This window comes from Seriola aureovittata, chromosome 19 (genome assembly GCF_021018895.1).
Source record: "Seriola aureovittata isolate HTS-2021-v1 ecotype China chromosome 19, ASM2101889v1, whole genome shotgun sequence".
Lineage (NCBI taxonomy): Eukaryota > Metazoa > Chordata > Actinopteri > Carangiformes > Carangidae > Seriola > Seriola aureovittata.
In genome coordinates, this window is record NC_079382.1 from 9,263,094 (window position 1) to 9,283,515 (window position 20,422).

Consider the following 20,422-nt stretch of genomic DNA (forward strand, 5'->3'; position numbering starts at 1 on the left):
ATTTGTTTAGGAGGAGCAGATCAGATTACATTTTCATTTTCCTGTCCACATACTTTTGATTATTTTTGGTTTGGGCTAATGTATAATGTTGCTCTACATCTGCTGGATGTGTGAACAGTGTTACGGAGTCGTGAACTACATGTTATTAAACTAGCAGTATAATCAAATGATAAATGAACCTCCTCAAACACCATGGACGTATTTAAGTAGTTATTGTGGGCTAAACTGTGGGCTTTGACTTGAGGCCCGTTTTTTTCAGCCCATGTTTGTTTACATTATGGAAAAAGGAGTGTACTGAATTATCTATTTTAAGTTCATTGGATGACAACTATCACTGGAGTACTGACTGATGAACTTCTTTTTTCTCTGATTTCTAAACAGATTTACCACACCAGCTCTCTACCACACCTTAATAACAATTAATTTAACTGATTTTTAAATGCAATATACAGTACAAAACATGACAAACAGACAACAACAAGAGTGCTTTGACACACCCCTATAGTGGCATCTGGTGGCCAACCTGTGCCACCACTGCCATTAGCCTATCTGCAATTCAGAAATTATAGCTCATAGGTCAGACTTTTGTTGTCATGCCAATAACAATCACTATGATATTTGTGAAAGCTGTAATTATCACACATATAATTATAGAGGCAGAGCCGCCGGAAACATACAATGATGATTAACTGAAGCGGAACTGTGCGTATTCCGTCTCTGATGTATCTCCGGATTGTTTTTGATGTTGCGCCTCCCACGACGTATTCACTCCGGTGCCTGTTAGCATTTAGCTTGCTGACAGGATTGTCTGCACTCACTGAAAGCGCTAACTGGACGTATTTTTATGATGCTTCGCTAAATATTGACTCAATTTTGATGCAGATATGGCGCTTTCTATGGAGACGCAGCTCCAGAGCATCTTTGAAGATGTTGTGGTAATTTGCAGCTTTATGAACTGGTTTTAAAGCTAACACTTGTTAGCATCTCAGACAGCGTTAGCCTTTTCCACTAACTGATGCTGGTTTTGCAGATAAATCATTCTAACAGGATTTTCAAGATAGAGTTTGTTTATATTTACATTACTTTTTCCAGCTAGCTAAAGCTGTAGCAGCTGAGCTTGTAATGTTAGCCTAACGTCAATAACGGTAGGCTAACATTTCTAAACAATGGAGGCTTAAGAAAATTGTGTTCACAAGCTCTTGAAATTAATGCATGAATTCAAGTTTGTAATCGTCATTCATTACACATTTTTAATGCGTTGACCTGCCTATTTACCTTTACAATGTATCCAATAGAAATAGTAATGACATGTTGCATATGAAATATTATTTCACTTTTCCAGCCAATTGTGGAATTTGTTGTGATTTTCACTGACTGTTATGTGTGCATCCATTCTCATCTTTTAATACTAATGTATTTAATATTAACCCAGCTTTAATGTATTATGGTATTTTTACTTGCCTGCCTTGACAGTGAAAAGTAGCATTGAGAAGGGCTAATAGCATTAGATAAAGGAAGTAGTATTCCCCCTACATACGGCTATATTTGAATATCATGTACTAACGGTACTGTATCTGCATTTAAACCCCACAAGCTCTATTTAATAAGCTCTGCTGAGGTTACATATGAAGCCTGATACACTGTGTATTTATTCATTTATTTATTTTTTGGGCGACTGGTGGACTCCACTAAAGTCAACTTCTGTTCTCTCTTTTTTCTTTCTTTTCTCCTCCTGTTTTTAATTCTTCTGTTTAACTTATTGCAACTATATTTCTAAACCTCATTTACTGCAAGTCCAAAATGCCCTTCAATCAGATTTCAGTGCCCTACAAAATGTGCAACAATGGTACAAGGGCTGAAAAATTCATTGAAATATCATCAAAATCACATTTTTTTTGGATAAAGGTCCTATGTGTCACAACATACCATAAATGAAGCACTGTGGTGCTACAGAGATGCCCCGACCTACAAATCATATTCTCTAAATGTAAAGGAACATGCTTTGTGTACATGTTTCAGATTATGGGATTATTTTCAGATTATATATATGTATATATATATATATATATATATATAAATTTGTGTGTTGATTGTTTAAACTGTGGTGTATCTGTTGATATTGTTGGTTGCTATTTTGTTTTTGTCTTTCCTTTTACTTTAAAGTCTCTGTTTAGTTTTTAGTTTTTCATTTTTGTTCGCATTGTATTTTAAGACCTCTTGTAAATGAGATGATTCATCTCAAGGATGACCATCATCATTACTAAGGTTATTATGATCGGTAAGAAAGGTGAAACTAAAGAAAAAATCGAAGGAATTGAAACATTTTTAATTAAACATTTTTCTCCTTTTTTCTCCTCTTAGAAAACTGAGATGATAGAAGAGGCCTTTGCCGGGTAAGATGACTCTAAACAAACAGACACACCCCTTCTGATGTACTGTTATCATTTAATTAAATCAGGTTTTCACTTGTTTAAGAAGGCATGATAATAGTTTGTCTTATTCTGGCACTTCCATTTCAGTAGTTCAATTAGCAGAAAGACCAATGAAATATTAGAATGCAAATGTATAATGCCTTTTATTGTCTTATCCATTGAATATGTTGTGCCTTAGGATGTTTATGGACACTCCAGAGGATGAGAGGACTAAACTGATCAGTTGTCTTGGAGCCTTCAGACAATACTGGGGAACACTACCACAGGTCCCTGCACACTCAGAAACAAACACATGTTGGTATATTGAATAATTAGCTGAATTTTCTTTAGTAACTTTCTCCATGTCTCTCTGCAGGAGTCTCATGAACAGTGCGTACAATGGATAGTGCGGTTTATACACAGCCAGCACAGTCCCAAGAGAATCTCTTTCCTCTATGACTGTCTTGCAATGGCTGTGGAGACAAACCTGTTACCGCCAAGGTACAGACAGTCACACACACTTACTTACAAATGAATACAGATATATATCTATTAATTAACACTCTGGGGCTAGACAAATTGAGTTGAGTCTATAATTATTGAGTTAATTTGTTGAGATTTACTTAGGTTTTTGCTTAGGCCCAATCACTGTCAGCTACTGCCTCAAGATATAATTAAGACAGACGAATGATCCTTATGGTTTATGATAATTCCAAAATTGAAAGGATTACTGTTCATTTATATGATAAATTCAGTCTCATTAACACGTGTCTCTCATTAATCTGATTCTGTTTAACACAAACACATTGTGTGTTGGACCTCTTATCATCATTTGTCTAATGAATCTCTGTGTCTGTCTCTAGGATGGTGTGTGTAGCTCTGATAAGCTCTGAGAGTCTAGAGTGGGACAGGACTCAGTTGTGGGCATTAACTTTCAAACTGATCCGCAAGATCATCGGAGGGGTGGACTACAAGGTCTCTGACACACACACACACACACATACACACTCACACTCACACATACAAGCACAGCTGAGCCATCATTCCTCGTGTAATCATTGCAATTTTTTTTTTTTTTTTAATATATATATGATTTTTTTGACACTGTTAGAACATCAGCCTCGAAATGGTTTTCAGTGTTCATGTAGCTGAACATTTCTCCTGAAATGCTGTCAGCTGGAGGTCATGCTGACACTACAAGAGGTCACTTGCCAGATACAACAGACTTTGTTGACTCTATTTGGAGACTCTTGTTGACAGAGAGAACAGGCCTGCGGCAGGAAATTCCAAACCATATCAAACGATGGGAAGTGTTATAAGATGTTACAAATTAATCTAAAAATTCCAGTATGTTTTCTAGAGACTTGCTGGCATTATCGGGTATCACAAAAAATGTCAGTTTTCTCCAGCATGTTGAGCTTTTGGATCAGACATGTGTTAAAACTGAGGTCGTAAATCACTGATTAGTCTTAATCTTAAAGTGTGTGTATCTTTGTGTTTCAGGGTGTCCGGGACCTGTTGAAAGCTGTCCTGGATAAAATTCAGACCATTCCTACCACTGTCAGCTCAGCAATAGTCCAGCAGCTCCTGGCTGCCAGAGAGGTTATTCCTTTTAACCTGTTATTCCATCTTTTACTTTTTGAATTTAATTAATTGGAATTTCTTTGTATTTAATTGCTTGTTAGAATTATTTTCTATAAGCACACAACATCTAGCAGTTTAATGTTTTATTTTGTTTCAATATTTGTGTGTATTTTAGGTAGTAGAGTATATCCTGGACAGAAATGCCTGCCTCCTGCCAGCCTACTTTGCCATTACAGAAATCAGAAAACTGTATCCAGAGGGACAGTTGTCACACTGGGTAAGTGTATGTTCCTTGTGTGTTTTCTCTGCAGCTACTGTATATGTGTATATCTAACACTCTTTCTCTCTTATTGTGTCTTCTGTCCATTTGTTTTGTCTCTCCAATTTGCAGCTTCTAGGCAGTTTGATATCAGATTTTGTGGACAGTTTCAGACCCACAGCAAGAATCAACTCTATCTGTGGTAAGAAGCACATAAACACACACACACACACACACACACTCTCTCACACACACACACACACACACACACACACACACACACACACACACACACACACACACACACATACACACACTGGATCCTTACAGAATATTGATCAAAAAGAGCAAGATCTCAGAGTTCTGTGGTTCTCAAGGGTTCTTGTTTTTTCTGATTGTTTCTCCTTTTCATGCTTTAATGAAGTCCATTCCTTTTTTAAACCAACATATAATCTAAAGGGGAAAAGCAGTAGAAAATAAGTGACTAAAATAAACAACTATAAAGACACAAGAATAGATTTAGGCAGTTTCTACTGAGTGCTCTGTGGCTAACTCCACTCCTACATGTATACCACATGCCACAGATTTATGAATTGTTCTCACATTAAGTACATAATACAGATCATGTATGTGATGTGTGTGTCTGCAGGACGATGCAGCCTTTTACCAGTAGTGAATAACAGCGGGGCGATCTGTAACTCCTGGAAATTAGACCCCACTACTCTCCGCTTCCCCCTGAGAGGCATGCTGCCCTTTGACAAGGTAACATTTGTTCTTACGCACACTTCACACACCAATGCACACATTCCCAGAAGCAGTAATAATGTGTTTTTTTTTGTTTTGTTTTTTGGGCTCTAGGACCTGTTTGAACCACAGACAGGTTTGCTGCGCTATGTGCTTGAACAGCCGTACTCAAGAGAGATGGTGTGCAACATGTTAGGACTCAACAAACAGGTAAAACATCCTCTCCTTCTACTTCTGCTCCTTTGCTTCCACAGCATACCAGGGCCTCCGCCTGCCGTCACTTTTCCTTTCCCTTTCACTCTCTTTACCGACTCTCCCCTTTCTTTATCATTTTTGCCATCCCATTCTCTGCTCCTGCTGTTCCCAACACCTCTTCCTCCTTTTTTATTCTTGTCTCCTCTGCTGCTCCCAGTCTGTTGTTCTTTTTTCTCTCTACCTCATCCGGCTCATGTCTTAGTTTGCTGTTTCTCTTCATCTTTACTTGTGTCTTTCCTTTTTTATTTCTCCTCTTCTCCTCACCTTTTTCTCCCTTGAACCCCTCTCCTTCCTTGTTACCCTAGTAACACAGCTATAAAGACCATATGTAAAGCAAGCCAATGCTGTGAGCTTGACCCATAATGCACTGGTGTTAGTTTGCCCTGTTGGGTTCATGCAGTTTCAACTCAGCCCATCTCATCGACATCAACACATTTTGACTAGTTACTGTTGTGTCCAGACAGTTTGTTGCTAACAGAAAGCAATAATTAATGCTGTATATTGGATTTTCTTCATATTTTAACCATGGACAAATAAACCAGAAGCTGGTTTGCATGTTTGAATTGGCTGAGTTGATCCTAACTGTGCTGAACGGACAGTGAACAACCTAGCTCCTTAGTCACCACTTTCTCTCTCTGTCTCTCCTTTTTCCCCCTCTCTGTTTCTTTCTCCCTCTGTCTTTGTTTCTCTCTCTTTTCTCCTCTGGTTGTGTGTTGTGTTTGTCTGTCTCTCTGCCATGCGCTCTCTAGACTCTGAACATTGCCCAGGTATGTCGTTGTTCCTCTTCCTGGTCACCTGACCTACCAGCTAACCAGCCCATTGGACGCTTAGCTTTTTAGGCACACTGATGTCTTAGAAGTGGGAAGGTGGACAAGAAAAAAAAAAAGTTGAAATGGAGTAAAGGGAAATGCCACAGAGCTTGAAATGATCACAGCAGGGCTTCTTAGAGATATACCGAATAGAAAGAGAGATGTGGCCGTATAAAGACACAGACAGATAAACAGGTAGATAAAAGTATGATAGACAGGCAGCAGATATTAAATTATGTTGTACAACTCTGGATTAATTGAACTAGCTGACACTGTGGATTCACTGGACTGCTCTTTTGTTTGTATTTAGTCTCAGCCATTTTACACAGTCTGTGGTTCCATCTGATAACCTGACATTAAGTGTTTCTGACTTTAACCCCTGCTGTTGACATTTCAAGTCCTGCTGCACTGCATGTGTGGATGTAGTCTGGTCTGTGCCTGTTGTTGGCGAGGTCCTCTCGTGTCTGACCCAATGCTGCTACTTTGTTGCACTGACCTGGGCAAAACTACACTATTTTGACTAAGTGGTGGTCTTCATTTGGGCATTATTATATGTTTTTATTATAATTGTTGTGTAATCATATTAATTAGCTGAAAACAGTCTGGCAAATCAAGACACTTAACAGCTATCTTGCCAGCCTACCATATAACAAAATTGTATAATGTAAGTATAGTGTAATAAGCTAGACAGTAGTAGCAGGAAGATTGTGCACCACTTACAGCAAAGACAAATATTAGAAAGTCTACAGGTCAATTAATTATTATTGAATTATTCATTAATTTTTCGGTATGCACAGGACAGGTTGGTTGGATTTTGGTTTTACATAGCACTAAACTATGATGAGTTGAATTACAGTCTGCATTTGCAGTTGATGGATCTTAAAAATGACTTTGTCTCACTGACATGTCTTCTACTTTCAGTCCAAACTAACTTTTGATGCTTTATTGTTGCAAGACATTAGCAAACCTAATAAACTAATGCAAATTGTGTGATCCAAAATGATCAACGATTGTAATTTGTAATAGTCATGCTCTGCTAATGCTGCTCCTTTATAAACTGACTTATTCTCCAAAGAAAACCTCTTGGTTACTGATAGGTTGATGTTTGTAGTATTAAAAAGTTTCAAGCTTTGATCACAGCAAATGAATAAAAATAAAAAGAAGACATGGAAAGTGTGATTCACAAAGCCAAATCCTCCTCACAGTGAGTTTTCACTCAGTTTTGTTGTATTTTAAGTGTTTGAGCAGTGTTTTGCCCAGGTCGGCTGATGAGTGACTCTGATTGGCTGTCTGACTGGATGAGTGAACTCTGACGTGTGTTGCATGATGTTCACTGGTTAATGATGCGCATTAATGAAAGACGACAATAGTTGTTTGGGGTTTATTTCAGTTTGTACCTTGATGATTGTTAGTGAGCCACTTCGTCAACTTCAAGTAGCTTCCAGTGAGACTGAAAATGTGAGGGAGACTTGTTTTTTTTGTGGATAATATTATGTCCATCACAAAAGCTCCTCTTATGGTGATAAATAGGATAAGATGTTGAAATGAATGCTAATGAAAAGTGCTTAACCTGCAGGTTAATAGCCAAGGATATTTCCTCAAAAACTGTGGCATAGCAAACGCAGCAATAATCGACTTACATGTCATGTTGCTCTCTGAATTTTGTATCAATAGTTCACAGACCAAAATTATACAGTTCATCCAGACACCCAGATATTATCCAAAATGTAATTACACATTTGTCATGATGACCTGACAAGGTATACTAAGCTCTAGCCTTGCCTCTGTTACCAGAACTGTGAAATTCAAAACACAAGAGTCAGACATTGACTGTCAGTGGCAGACAGTTGGCCATGTTTACTTGCTTTACAAGCAATTACCAGCAGTGATTACAACTGGTGGCTGACTGAAAATCAAGTAGAGAAAAATGATTAATTGTGGAGAAAGTTACACTTAAATTGTATTTGACGCAGATGCGGTCCTGTGTTTTTAGCTTGTTAGGGGTTAGAATAAACAAAGTTGCCATTGGTTGGGATGTTGGTAGATGATAGGTGAGATTATAGACCTGCCACCGGTGTGGTTTTTGTTGGCAGGACACTGGTGTTTGGACATAACTAGGTAAGCTGTTTGGCTCATAGTAGATGTGGACCCTTCTCTCTTTCTCTCCATCTCTCTCTCTGACCTTCTCTCTCTTTCTGTGTGTGTTTTGGGGCAGGGGAAGAGACGTGACGTCAGCTTCACAGCTCCTCTTTGTCTTTCCAAGCACATCACTTCCCCACCTTCCCAAACCCTGTTAGCCTGCATGCGGGAATGTGTTGCACTGTTTGGTTCAGTTTGGTGTTTAGTGCTATGTCTTGCTGTTCTGTGCCATGTTGTACTGCGCTGTGCTGTGCTGTGCCTGTGCTGTGCTGTGCTGTGCTGTGCTGTGCTGTTCAGTTCCTTGCTATGCTGTGTCCCAGTTGAATGAAAAGGGCTTTGTTAAGTCCTGAAGTGCAGAGATCCTCACTCCTGCTCTGTCACTACTGGGTGAAGTTACTTTCTCCATGAAATTCAATAATTGCGATGCATAGAGCTTCAATCCAGTATTGGTTTATAGTACCATGTCTACACAGTCTTCCACATTGTATGCCAACTCTAGCCCACACAGAAGAATGTACTCGGTCCACAGTCGAACATGGACTGTGTTAACTGTACTACATGGCCTTGGGGCTTTGAAATCTTGTTAACGTAACTCCCCCGCCTCCCCCTCTCTCCAGCTATTTTTCTGACTTTCTCTTGATTCCCTTCCCCTCTTTCCTTTCGCCTCCTGTCTTTCATTGAAAGTCCCCTGTACACATGAAACTCACAACATTGCTGGTTCAGTTGCCCCTGTGACGTTCACATATCATACAGTTCTATTCTATATGGAAACATGTTGTTTCTGCATGATATGATAATTCCAGAAAACCAGGTTATACTTCCCACAAGACCTCAGCTGAGCTCAGTTTTACTTTTGTGTTATAATATATTGGCATTAATACTGTCTTTATTTATTAAAGGACAATCCAATGAATCAACATAAATAACTAAATAAATGTGCTGTTGTTCACCACCAAGCTAGTTTTCAACTGCAGTCCTTTGGCGAGATGTTCTAAAAACAGTTACCTCCTTGCAATGTCAAAGTTTAGACAAGATTTGACTTGCCTAGATTGTGGGTGTAATGCTGATTGGCAATTACCCATAAGCACGTGAAATTTCTTTTCTGATTGATTCGCTCATTCTATGTAAAACCTTCAAAATAGAGAGCTGCAACCTTTTACATGCCCTGGAGCTGTAGCAGAGGATTTGATGGAGATCTTACTTGGTCCAAATCACAATGAGGTAGAGTTGTTCTGATACCGATACTAGTTCTGTAAATGCCTCCGATACTGCCTAAAATATGATATCAGGTATCGGCAAGTACTCAAGTCTATGTACAAATCTGATACCCGCAATATATTAGTGTAGGAAGTGTTATTTGTTTTTTTATGATTGACATTATTTGGATAATATAAGCAAGATTTATTGTATTCATGCATCTGTTCATGTTTTACAAATGGTTTAACCTGAGCAATACTGCACAACAATGACAGCAATTATATCACATCCATACAGGGTTAGCAGTATACAGCTGTCAATTTTTTTTTAACACAATGGTATCTGATCAGTACTCGGACAGATACACAAGTTCAGGTAGAGGAATTGGTATCGGGAAAGAAAAAAATGGTATCAGAAAATCTCTACAATGAGGCAAATTCCTGGAGCTATATGGAGACATAAGTTTAGCTCCCACTCGTCCATAATAAGATCACAGGAAGATACCAGAACATCTGGATATGAAGGTAAATGGAGATGGGGTCAGAGGAAGGTTTACCCAGCTGACAGAGGCAGGAAGGAGATGCAGTCCTGCATGCAAGGGATGGGAAGAGGTTTTATAAGTCAATTTGACTGCTCGACCATCTATTAGCATTAAACTTTGTATGTGAAGTATATTGATGATAACCTTCCTATCATTCTTTCTTCCCTCTGTCTTTACGTGTTTCCTTCACCCCTCTTTCTTTCTTGGACGTCTTTCCTCCCTTTTCTCTGTTTAACCTCCTCTCTCTCCTGCCCACTGTTCTCTTTATCCTTTAACACTCCCCTCCTCCCCTGACAGCATAAGCAGCGTTGCCCGGTGCTAGAGGAGCAGCTGGTGGACCTGGTGGTGTACGCCATGGAGCGCTCTGAGACTGAGGAACACTTTGACGCCGACATCGGAGGAACTAGCCAGCTACTGTGGCAGCACCTCTCCTCTCAGCTCATCTTCTTTGTGCTGTTTCAGTTTGCAAGTTTCCCGCACATGGTGCTGTCGTTACATCAAAAGGTGAGGAGGAAGACGGGAGGCAGAGAGGCTTAATGAGCCCACTAATAAATGATTGGATTGCAGTCACACAGATGAAAAACACATACAATAAGTGTAATCTTAAAGCCACTTAAGAGGATGGTGTGTTGAAACATATTATTGATAGTGTAAATCTTCAATGAATCTGATAAAAGTAATTATATTTACACTGCAAGTCAAGCAGCTTGCAGGCAGCTCAGGTGGTAACAGCTGAATTTCTAATATTCAATGGAGAGTTAAGTGAACTCCAGTCACATACATACAACCTTTAGTTCAGTAAATACCGTGCCAGCTCTCTGGCCTCTCTAACTCCTGTATGTACAGTAGAAAATGCAGGGCAAGAAAGTAGAATATCATTTAAAACTGTATTTATTATTAAAGTTATGAAATCTCAGCTCATGTGATCTTTTTTGTTGAGCATTTCTTTAGTATTTCCTTCTTTCACCCCTTTCCTCTTGCAGCTTGCAGGCAGAGGTCTGATTAAAGGGAGAGATCACCTGATGTGGGTCTTGCTACAGTTCATATCAGGAAGCATTCAGAAGAACGCCTTGGCTGACTTCCTGCCTGTCATGAAGCTCTTCGACCTGCTTTACCCAGAAAAAGAGGTTCACATCTGCTAAGAAATTATCTTGGTTTACTATGATTATTATCACTTGTGCCCCATTTTAATTGATCATTTCTTGTCTTTTGCACTGTGTGTCTCGTTTCAAATGTTTTCTAATGCAGAATGTTTTTATTGGCAGCTGTAGAAGTGTTATTGGTAGTTTTCTCTTGTTAACAACTTTATAGGCAGCACTAACAGATTTATCTTTGTTTTTTCTTCTCTCACTTTCAGTGCATCCCAGTTCCTGACATTAACAAGCCTCAGTCCACTCATTCCTTTGCCATGACCTGTATCTGGATCCACCTTAACCGCAAAGCTCAGAATGACAACTCCAAACTGCAGATCCCCATACCGCACTCTCTGAAGCTACACCATGAGTGCGTATCTTTAAAATACTATACCATGAAGTGTTTGCTTTGCTTCACTACCTTTTTAAAACTGTGCTCAACCATAAGAGTTTGCTTCCAAACTGTACCACAAATGAACCCAGTAAATAGTGAAATAAAATCAAGCTAACCGTGAGATCTGCTGTGTAACATGATGACCCGACCTCCACCCCTCCCTGTCTGTTAGGTTTCTCCAGCAGTCGCTGCGTAACAAGACTCTGGGCATGTCCGACTATAAGATCGCCCTGCTATGTAACGCCTACAGCACAAACTCAGAGTGCTTCACGCTGCCGATGGGCGTCCTAGTAGAGACCATCTATGGTAACGGATCTATGAGGATCAACCTGCCTGGCACCAACTGTATGGCATCAGGATCTGTCACACCACTGCCCATGAACCTGCTGGATTCACTCACAGTACATGCAAAGATGAGGTAGGGAGGATGGAGATGAAGATGAGGGAAAATGAGATGCCTCATTGTTTGTATAGATACTGTTTAGAAGGACAGACGATGAATTTTACAGATTATTTTACTCATGTCTTCCTCTGCGTCTTTATAAGTCTCAGTCTGCCTGTCTGTCTCCAGTCTGATCCACAGCATTGCCACACGGGTGATAAAGTTGGCCCATGCCAAATCCAGCACTGCTCTGGCCCCTGCCCTGGTAGAAACATACAGCAGGCTGTTGGTCTATATGGAGATCGAGTCATTGGGCATCAAAGGATTCATCAGTGAGTACATTTTGATTCATTTTTTTGGGTGCTGTCACGGTGTTCAGAAGCTCAGACTATCCAGCAGTGAGGAATAGAAGCAGGAAAAAAGATTAGAAAAAAGGCAAGAAAAATGATTAGGACATTTGATGAACTTGTATCGTTTACACTCACAGGCTTCATATCTTTAACCGCTGTAAAGCAGCATTAAATTAAACTGACACTAGTCTGGCTGGAGATTGGCTTTAGAGATGCCTCAGTATTTCCAAAGCCAGTTTGTTACAAAAGAAACTACACAGTTTTACCATAAATAGAAAATAATACAAACAAATCAAATTTGTGTATGGTGGTGGATATGCATTAATGTTTATGCCTGAGAGACAAAAACAAAGCAATCAAAATCTATCTATATGCGTCCACTATGTTTTCAGAATTTATAAAAGTGCCCAGCATGTTCACGCCAAGTTTGTCAGTACAGCTTCGGTTGCATTTTGAGCAGACTGAATCAGAACAATTGTGTTTAACATTAGTCTGTCTCTCTGTCTGTTCAGGCCAGCTGTTGCCCAATGTGTTTAAGTCTCACGCGTGGGGAATCCTTCACACTTTGCTGGAGATGTTCAGCTACAGGATGCACCACATCCAGCCGCACTACAGAGTCCAGCTACTGAGTCATCTGCACAGTCTGGCTGCCGTGCCCCAGACCAACCAGAATCAGCTGCATCTGTGGTAATGTGCACACACACATTCAAAAATATCCAAGATACTTACTATATATCACTACACAATACTGTCACTATTGATCAACTATTACTATGTATATTATTGTTTCATTCACTATTGTTAGTCTCAGTTCCAGTCACAAATACCAATGCCATTAGGATTTCTACTGTAAGAAATAATAAAATGATAATCATGTTGAGTTATTGATCTAACATCTTGAGTATAGGTGGTTTACATATTAACCTGACAATCAAATACAATGTGATGTCCAACAGAAACACCCCAAACTACATAGAAAATACAACACAATTCAACCAACACTTTGCTATAGCACATGTATGTGTTTTTTTTATTGTGTCCACCTCCTGTAATTACAACTGAGGATGGTTGAAAAAGACTAAAGAAATTTCAAGGCTTCTGATGGTGTTTCTAGTTGTCTTATGTCTATGTCTTTGTGCCTTTCTTTAGTGTTGAGAGCACAGCTCTGCGGCTGATCACAGCGTTGGGGAGTTCGGAGGTGCAACCCCAGTTCACCCGCTTCCTCAACGACCCAAAGACGGTTCTGTCAGCGGAGTCTGAGGAACTAAACCGAGCCTTGATCCTCACCTTGGCCAGAGCCACACACGTCACTGGTAGCTCTCACTCTGGATTTACTTCTTTAGATATTTCTTCTCTTGAGGTTTATTTGAATTGTCTGTCCCTGTTTCGCGTGCCATACGGTCACCCACTTTGTGTTTGTATGAAGACTTTTTCACAGGGTCTGACTCCATCCATGGGACTTGGTGTAAAGACATTCTCCAGACCATCATGACCTTCACGCCTCATAACTGGGCCTCACACACTCTGTCCTGCTTCCCTGCTCCACTACAGGTGCAAATATGGTCACTTTGGCATGGATGACACTGACAAACTCAAAGTATATATATTATTGTTTTCTTAAATCAGATTCCTCCTCTTATAATGACTCCCACCCCTCCATTTCCTCCAGGCCTTCTTCAAGCAGAACAACGTCCCTCAGGAGTCTCGTTTCAACCTGAAGAAGAACGTGGAAGAGGAGTACAGGAAGTGGAAGTCCATGGCCAATGAGAACGACATCATTACCCACTTCTCTATGCAGGGCTCTCCCCCACTCTTCCTCTGTCTGCTGTGGAAGATGCTGCTGGAGACGGACCACATTAACCAGATAGGCTTCAGGTGGACTCTCATTATTTTGTGTCCCTATAATAAGACCCAGCAGTTACACATTTACACAAACATGTACTTAGTATATACGTTTGTAATTTTTACACGTGTCTACAGTGTTTTATTTTCTCACAACACTGAACACCAGTAATGACAGTTGATACTGGTTATATTTCCATGAGACACCACTATCATATGTGGTAATGATGCATCTCACCACTGATGTTGAAGCATTTTAGATTCACACTAATTGGCGAGAGAGGTCTCTAAACAACATCTGTAGCTAATTGGTCCAGTGGGAGAATACAGCAGTTGTGTGGTTGTGGGATGATTATCTAACTGTAGCCTGACTCCTTATCCCTCAGGGTCTTGGAGCGTATCGGGGCTCGCGCGCTTGTGGCTCACGTGCGCACATTTGCAGACTTCCTTGTCTATGAGTTCTCAACCTCGGCAGGCGGACAGCAGCTCAACAAGTGCATCGAAATACTCAACGACATGGTCTGGAAATACAACATAGTCACACTGGACAGACTCATTCTGTGTCTGGTAAGGACAAGCTTGTGTACAGAGAAATATAATGGGTTATTTAATAGAACACACACACACATATGATATGCTTCTCTTTATATCTCCTGTAAATCTGACAAAGACTTTGCATCATTCTGCTTTTCTCTTCTCCTTCCAGGCGATGCGTAGCCATGAGGGCAACGAAGCTCAGGTTTGCTACTTCATAATCCAGCTGCTGCTGCTGAAGCCCAACGACTTCAGAAACCGAGTCAACGATTTTGTGAAGGAGAACGCCCCCGAGCACTGGCTCCAGAGTGACTGGCACAACAAACACATGAGCTACCACAAGGTACACAAAAAAACAAAGTGAAATTAAATGGTGAAAGATCCCATTTTTAAAAACACAAAATTAAAATTGTAAAATTATTGTGACGTAGCTCTGTTAAAAAGTTATTTGTTGTTCTCCTTTCAGAAATACCCAGAGAAACTGTATTTTGAGGGTCTTGCAGACCAAGTCAACCCTCCCATGCAGCTCCAGCCACAGTACCTGCCAATCTACTTCGGCAACGTGTGTCTGCGCTTCCTGCCCGTCTTTGACATCGTCATCCACCGCTTCCTGGAGCTTCTTCCCGTCTCCAAGTCTTTGGAAACGCTGCTGGATCATCTAGGAGGGCTGTACAAGTTCCATGGTGAGTAAGACTGTCTAAAAATGCAGGGCTATGTAGAAAGAAAGAGCAATAGCAATAAATGTTTGGATGAAAAATGACAAAGGGAAGAAGGGCCGTCTCCTGGGATTTGAATTCCTGAGTTTGGTTGTGCAAACTGATCTGTGTGCACTGTTGTGATTGTGTACAGACCGTCCAGTCACCTACCTGTACAACACACTTCACTACTACGAACGACACCTGAGGGACCGAACCAGCCTGAAGAGAAAACTGGTGCACGCCATCATGTCTTCACTAAAGGTATGCAGAGGGAACGCACATACATCCGAGTTAATATATCAAATGTTGTAACAATTTACACGATATGTTATTTATTAAAACCATACATGTTGTTGTCTCATTTTATATGTTGATCAATTTTATTTATTGTTATTGGCAGCAGTTTTTTTTAAGAGTGTAATGTTTCTATAGGACAACCGTACCCCAGGTTGGTGCCTTAGTGAGACCTATCTGAAGTTTGGCATGAACCCCAGAGAGGACATCGTTTGGATCCCTGATGATACCTACTACTGCAAGCTGATTGGACGCCTCGTGGACAATATCCTTTATTAATCTCATCCTATTGTTAGCTGGATTTATTACTCATTATGTTTACATGCACAAAATATTCAGGTTCTTGCAAACTGATGTCTAGTTCATTTGTGTACAATGCATAGAGCTGACTGTTAACCCACAAGACAAACTCCCATAAAATCTCCAGCTGAGACGCATACTCCAAATGTACTGTGTACATGACCAAAGAATGCTCCTAAAACCTGAATAATGTTGGCATACCCCACATGGTTTCACGTGAAAAAGGCCAGTATTTGGAATATGCTGTTTACATGATCCATATCAAATTCTGAATATTGTCAAGTTTGCAATAATAATGGAATATTAGTGTGCAGTAAGTTAGTATTCTCAGTAACGACTACCTTGATGCTGGCTAACAGAAAGTCACGGGCCTCTGGGGTACCTGAATAATATATTTCCTTTACTGCTGATAATCCCTAAATGCCACTTTGCTTTAATGTGAGACAGTAATTGTTTGTAGCTCTGCAGTTAATTTAATCTCAGTTCATTTTTAGTGCAGCCAGTGGGGTTGTTACAATGGAAAAGAATTATTGAAAGCAAGGTGGAATCTGTCAAAGTGTCTCATGTGTCAACAGCCAAACAGTGTTAAAGATGGAGAACAGACATGTAATTAAAACTGGGACACCTAGCACTTCCCTGCCACTATTAAACCTTGTTGCCTCCTCCTGTGACGTTCACTCTCCTTAACTTCCTTCTCACCCATGGCGGGAAAGTCACCCGGTCCTTTCCCCAATTGTGACTGGAGGTTCAACGAGTTCCCCAACCCCGCGGCCCACGCCCTGCACGTCACCTGTGTGGAGCTGATGGCTTTGGCCGTGCCGGGGAAAGATGTCGGAAACGCTCTGCTCAATGTTGTGTTGAAGAGGTATGATGGACGAACAGCATGTCACCTTCAAACATATAACAGCTCTGATTGTTCAAGGAAAAATGATGCTAAATTTGTGCTCTAGGAAATGGTAAACATATTTGTTATCCATGAAAGCATCAGTTTATGTTCTCCTTTTTACCCTTCAGCCAACCCCTGGTTCCCAGAGAGAACATCACAGCTTGGATGAATGCCATTGGACTTGTGATCACTGCACTTCCTGTAAGAAAACCACACACAACAGATCTTCACAGTGCTTCATTATTTGATGAAGTCACATGGAGCTTGTTCACCATGACCACTTCTGCACCTCTTCTCTCTCTCAGGAGCCCTACTGGATCGTTCTCCACGACCGCATCGTGTCTGTGATCAGCTCTCCGGCCCTGACGTCAGAGACGGAGTGGGCCGGCTTTCCCTTCGCCTTGCTGGACTTCACAGCCTGTCACCAGAGCTACAGTGAAATGAACTGCAGTTATGTGCTCGCCTTGGCACACGCTGTCTGGCATCACTCATCCATCGGACAACTGTCTCTGATACCCAAGTAAGGAGGTCTTCAGTCTCTCTTGCTCTTTAGGTCCTTTTCATGATTTTTAGCCTAGCATCATTTCTGATTGTCGTGTCATTATAAATCTGTTGGTGTAGATTCCTGTCAGAGACTCTGAAGCCCATCGTCCAGACGGAGTTCCAGTTGCTCTACGTGTATCACCTGGTGGGGCCGTTTCTGCAGCGCTTTCAACAGGAGAGGACGCGATGCATGTTGGAGGTACACACACAAGTTTGATTATAGATGCTTTAGATGATAATTGTTACATCTGAAAAAATGCATAATTGGGTATTATAACGTTCCCTTTATTTCAAGTTTGACGCATATATTCCTGTGTGCTTGTGCGTGTTTCAGATTGGCGTGGCCTTCTATGAGATGCTCCAGGCGGTGGACCAACACTGCCAACATCTCGGCTACATGGACCCAATCTGTGATTTCCTCTATCACATTAAATACATGTACACTGGAGACAGTGTGAAGGAGCAGGTAAGCTTAAGCCTGGGTTTTAAATGGAAAATTAATTAACTTGAAACCCAATAGCCTGTTCTATTACTTTGACAGGTTGTCATTATAGCGTTCTGCTTAGGTACACAAGCATGTTTTTCTAAAGGGAACAGTAAATAGTGAAGAAAAAAATACAACGGTACAAAAAAAACTGACAAAACATAACTGGTAAAAAATACTAAAAACAGACAAATGGAGACCTTCGTCACACAGCTTTCAAGTAAGATGACATCCATGAACTCGCTGCTCCTCAGGAGACAGTTTTGTGTTTCAATTTTCCATTTTTAGTTTGAATCCGTCACCCCCTGTACAGCAAGACAAATCCCCATGAGTCAATTAGAGGAGATGAAACTGTAGCTTCACTTTGTGCTCGAAGCTTAGAGAAGTGTACTTTATATCAGATGCCTTTCAAATCCTTAATTTAATGGACAAAGCCACTATTGTACACTGAGAACAGTCTTTATTCATGCTATACGCATCCTTTTTTGGGGTTTGTGGTTCGAAACCAGTGATTTATATATATATATATATATATATATATATAAATGAATGTGATATTGTGTTGAACTGGTAATTCCACTTTATCTTAATTTTACTACTGCTTCAGAGATTTAACTGTGCAGGTGAGCTTAAACCCAAACAACATCATATTTGTGGCATTTGTTATTTTTCCTCACTTTCCCTATGAGTCGTCATTATTTTCCTTCTTTTCAAATTATCCTTCTGTCAACATCTGTGTGTTGACCTCTCTGCCTCCGTCTCCATCTGTCTCTATTTTTCTCTAGGTGGAGAAAATCATCATGACTTTGCGTCCGGCCATGAAGCTGCGTCTGCGCTTCATCACACACAGCAGCAAGATAGAGACCTCTTCATCGGCTGCCGCTGCCACCTCCACTTCCACCCCCTCCTCCTCCTCCGCCCCTCAGCCCCCTCCCTCCTCACTCTCGTCGTCCTCTGCTGCCGCCTCGCCCTCCTCCACACAGCACACACACACGCCGATGTAGGCGGCCTAGGTAAACACAAAAACAGTTACAATCATGAGGACGGACGTCTACACACACAACGCAGTCAGATATGTTGTTTGAGTTTTTGAAACATTTTTGCATTTGTTTTTATTTTTAACTTGGATTATTCTCAAAGTGAGGATTATACATGTTTATTGTACTTTAATAAACAAGAACACTGTAGAGCTGGTTGTCTGTCCTAATCATGAATCTTCTATTTCGTAAAACTCAACTTGTTGCAAAGTGAAAAAGCTGCTCCCCAGGAAACTCTCAAAATGTATCACTTTGACATATTTAGAGAGCATCTGAAAAAGTGAAGGATCTCTGGCAAAACATTTATCAGAAGGAGCATCTCTATACCAACAAACTGTACATAATCTCCAGGTCTCGTTTAGTAGGGTCACAAGGAAACAGCATTTCTCGCTATTATCATGACATCATTTTTTACCTTTGTCTGCAGTCATTTTTATATTGTATATTATCATTACTATTTCATTAAAAAAAAGATTTTGGTATCCTAGTTTCAGCTTTTTATTGAAGTTGTGTGTGTGGTTTGAGCCTTTTATGTACAGATGCAAAGCGAAATTACAGAAAACGTTTGCTCCCATCATTCGTCCCTCTTTGGATTACCCCACTAAAAAGCTTTTGTCTTGGGCTGCTGTTTTGTTAGTGTTGCCCTGATAACTTCAGCCTGCTGTTTTTCTGGGTGTGAATACCAGACTCTCTCTGTCATTTCAGCCAACCCCCATCTCTCACTCTCTGGACAAACACTTTCTTTAGGTGAGTCACACTCGGGCAGGTCATGACCTAGACGACCCAGTTTCTGAGAACGCTGTGCTTGCCTACCGTGCCATAAAAAATACGATAGGAGCCGGACACCAGTAGGGGGAGTCCAACATTTGCGGTTGCCTTTAGTCATGACTGTTATTTCTAAAGCATAGATAGTGACGTTAGAGGCCCTATTGGACTCTATGCAAGAGGGATGTCTCCAAAACATGAGATATCCCGTTACATTTTAGAAAACCTAGCACTGAGCCAAGAATGCTTAGGCATGATTACAACATTTGGGTGATGGGTTGTATCCTGGATTTTTGCCATTTTACAACTGGCAATGAAACAAATGGTGAGAGAGACTTGATTCCAAATCCTATATCCTAGGGGTATATTTGTTGGGTCAGTAAATCAAATTATAATTAACATGGTCCCTTTGGGTGTGACAGCAAGCTCAAGAAGTGAGGCATTGATGATGCTTCTAGGTCTCATTTTTCCAAAACCTGTAGGAATTTCAGATGTGAGCAAAGACAAGAAATCATAAGCAGTTGCCTCTGTTGCAGCACAAGAAAGAAAAATGGACCAGACCTTTAAAGAATCATTTAAGTTTTTTACTGCCTTCATTGGTTGAAACTTTGACCTCTTAGCGTCACTGATGGGAGTGGTTGGATGTGGGCCACCCAACCAGCACTGCGCCAGATGGACGTCACCTCCACTCCATTACAAATCTGTACACAAAACTGCACCTGCTGCTCGTGCCAACCTGAATTCACTGCACGTAAATGCAACGTGAGAAATTTGAAATTTTGACGTGATGTCGGCCATGTCGGCATGGTTTTGCCCTGTTGTCATGTTACAAGCGGAGCTA

General features: G+C 40.7%; 1 protein-coding gene across 2 annotated transcripts; it reads left to right on the top strand.

The window, feature by feature from the left end:
- Nucleotides 1-774: 774 nt before the first annotated feature.
- med23 (mediator complex subunit 23) lies at nt 775-19,303 on the top strand. Of its 2 annotated transcripts, XM_056363217.1 has the most exons (31): nt 775-935; nt 2,362-2,393; nt 2,611-2,698; nt 2,788-2,912; nt 3,275-3,386; nt 3,915-4,013; nt 4,171-4,272; nt 4,387-4,456; nt 4,904-5,016; nt 5,113-5,208; nt 6,003-6,020; nt 10,237-10,443; nt 10,923-11,066; nt 11,297-11,442; nt 11,639-11,884; nt 12,038-12,180; nt 12,711-12,885; nt 13,348-13,511; nt 13,625-13,749; nt 13,868-14,073; nt 14,427-14,607; nt 14,747-14,917; nt 15,041-15,257; nt 15,424-15,533; nt 15,705-15,831; nt 16,566-16,731; nt 16,881-16,953; nt 17,058-17,272; nt 17,374-17,494; nt 17,630-17,761; nt 18,565-19,303. In XM_056363217.1, the coding sequence occupies exons 1-31, from the start codon at nt 885-887 to the stop codon at nt 18,781-18,783; spliced, it is 4,194 nt and encodes a 1,397-aa protein (XP_056219192.1). In that variant the 5' UTR covers nt 775-884; the 3' UTR covers nt 18,784-19,303. The 2 variants fall into 2 exon arrangements, with proteins under 2 accessions (XP_056219192.1, XP_056219193.1); XM_056363218.1 differs by lacking the exon at nt 6,003-6,020.
- Nucleotides 19,304-20,422: the final 1,119 nt, after the last annotated feature.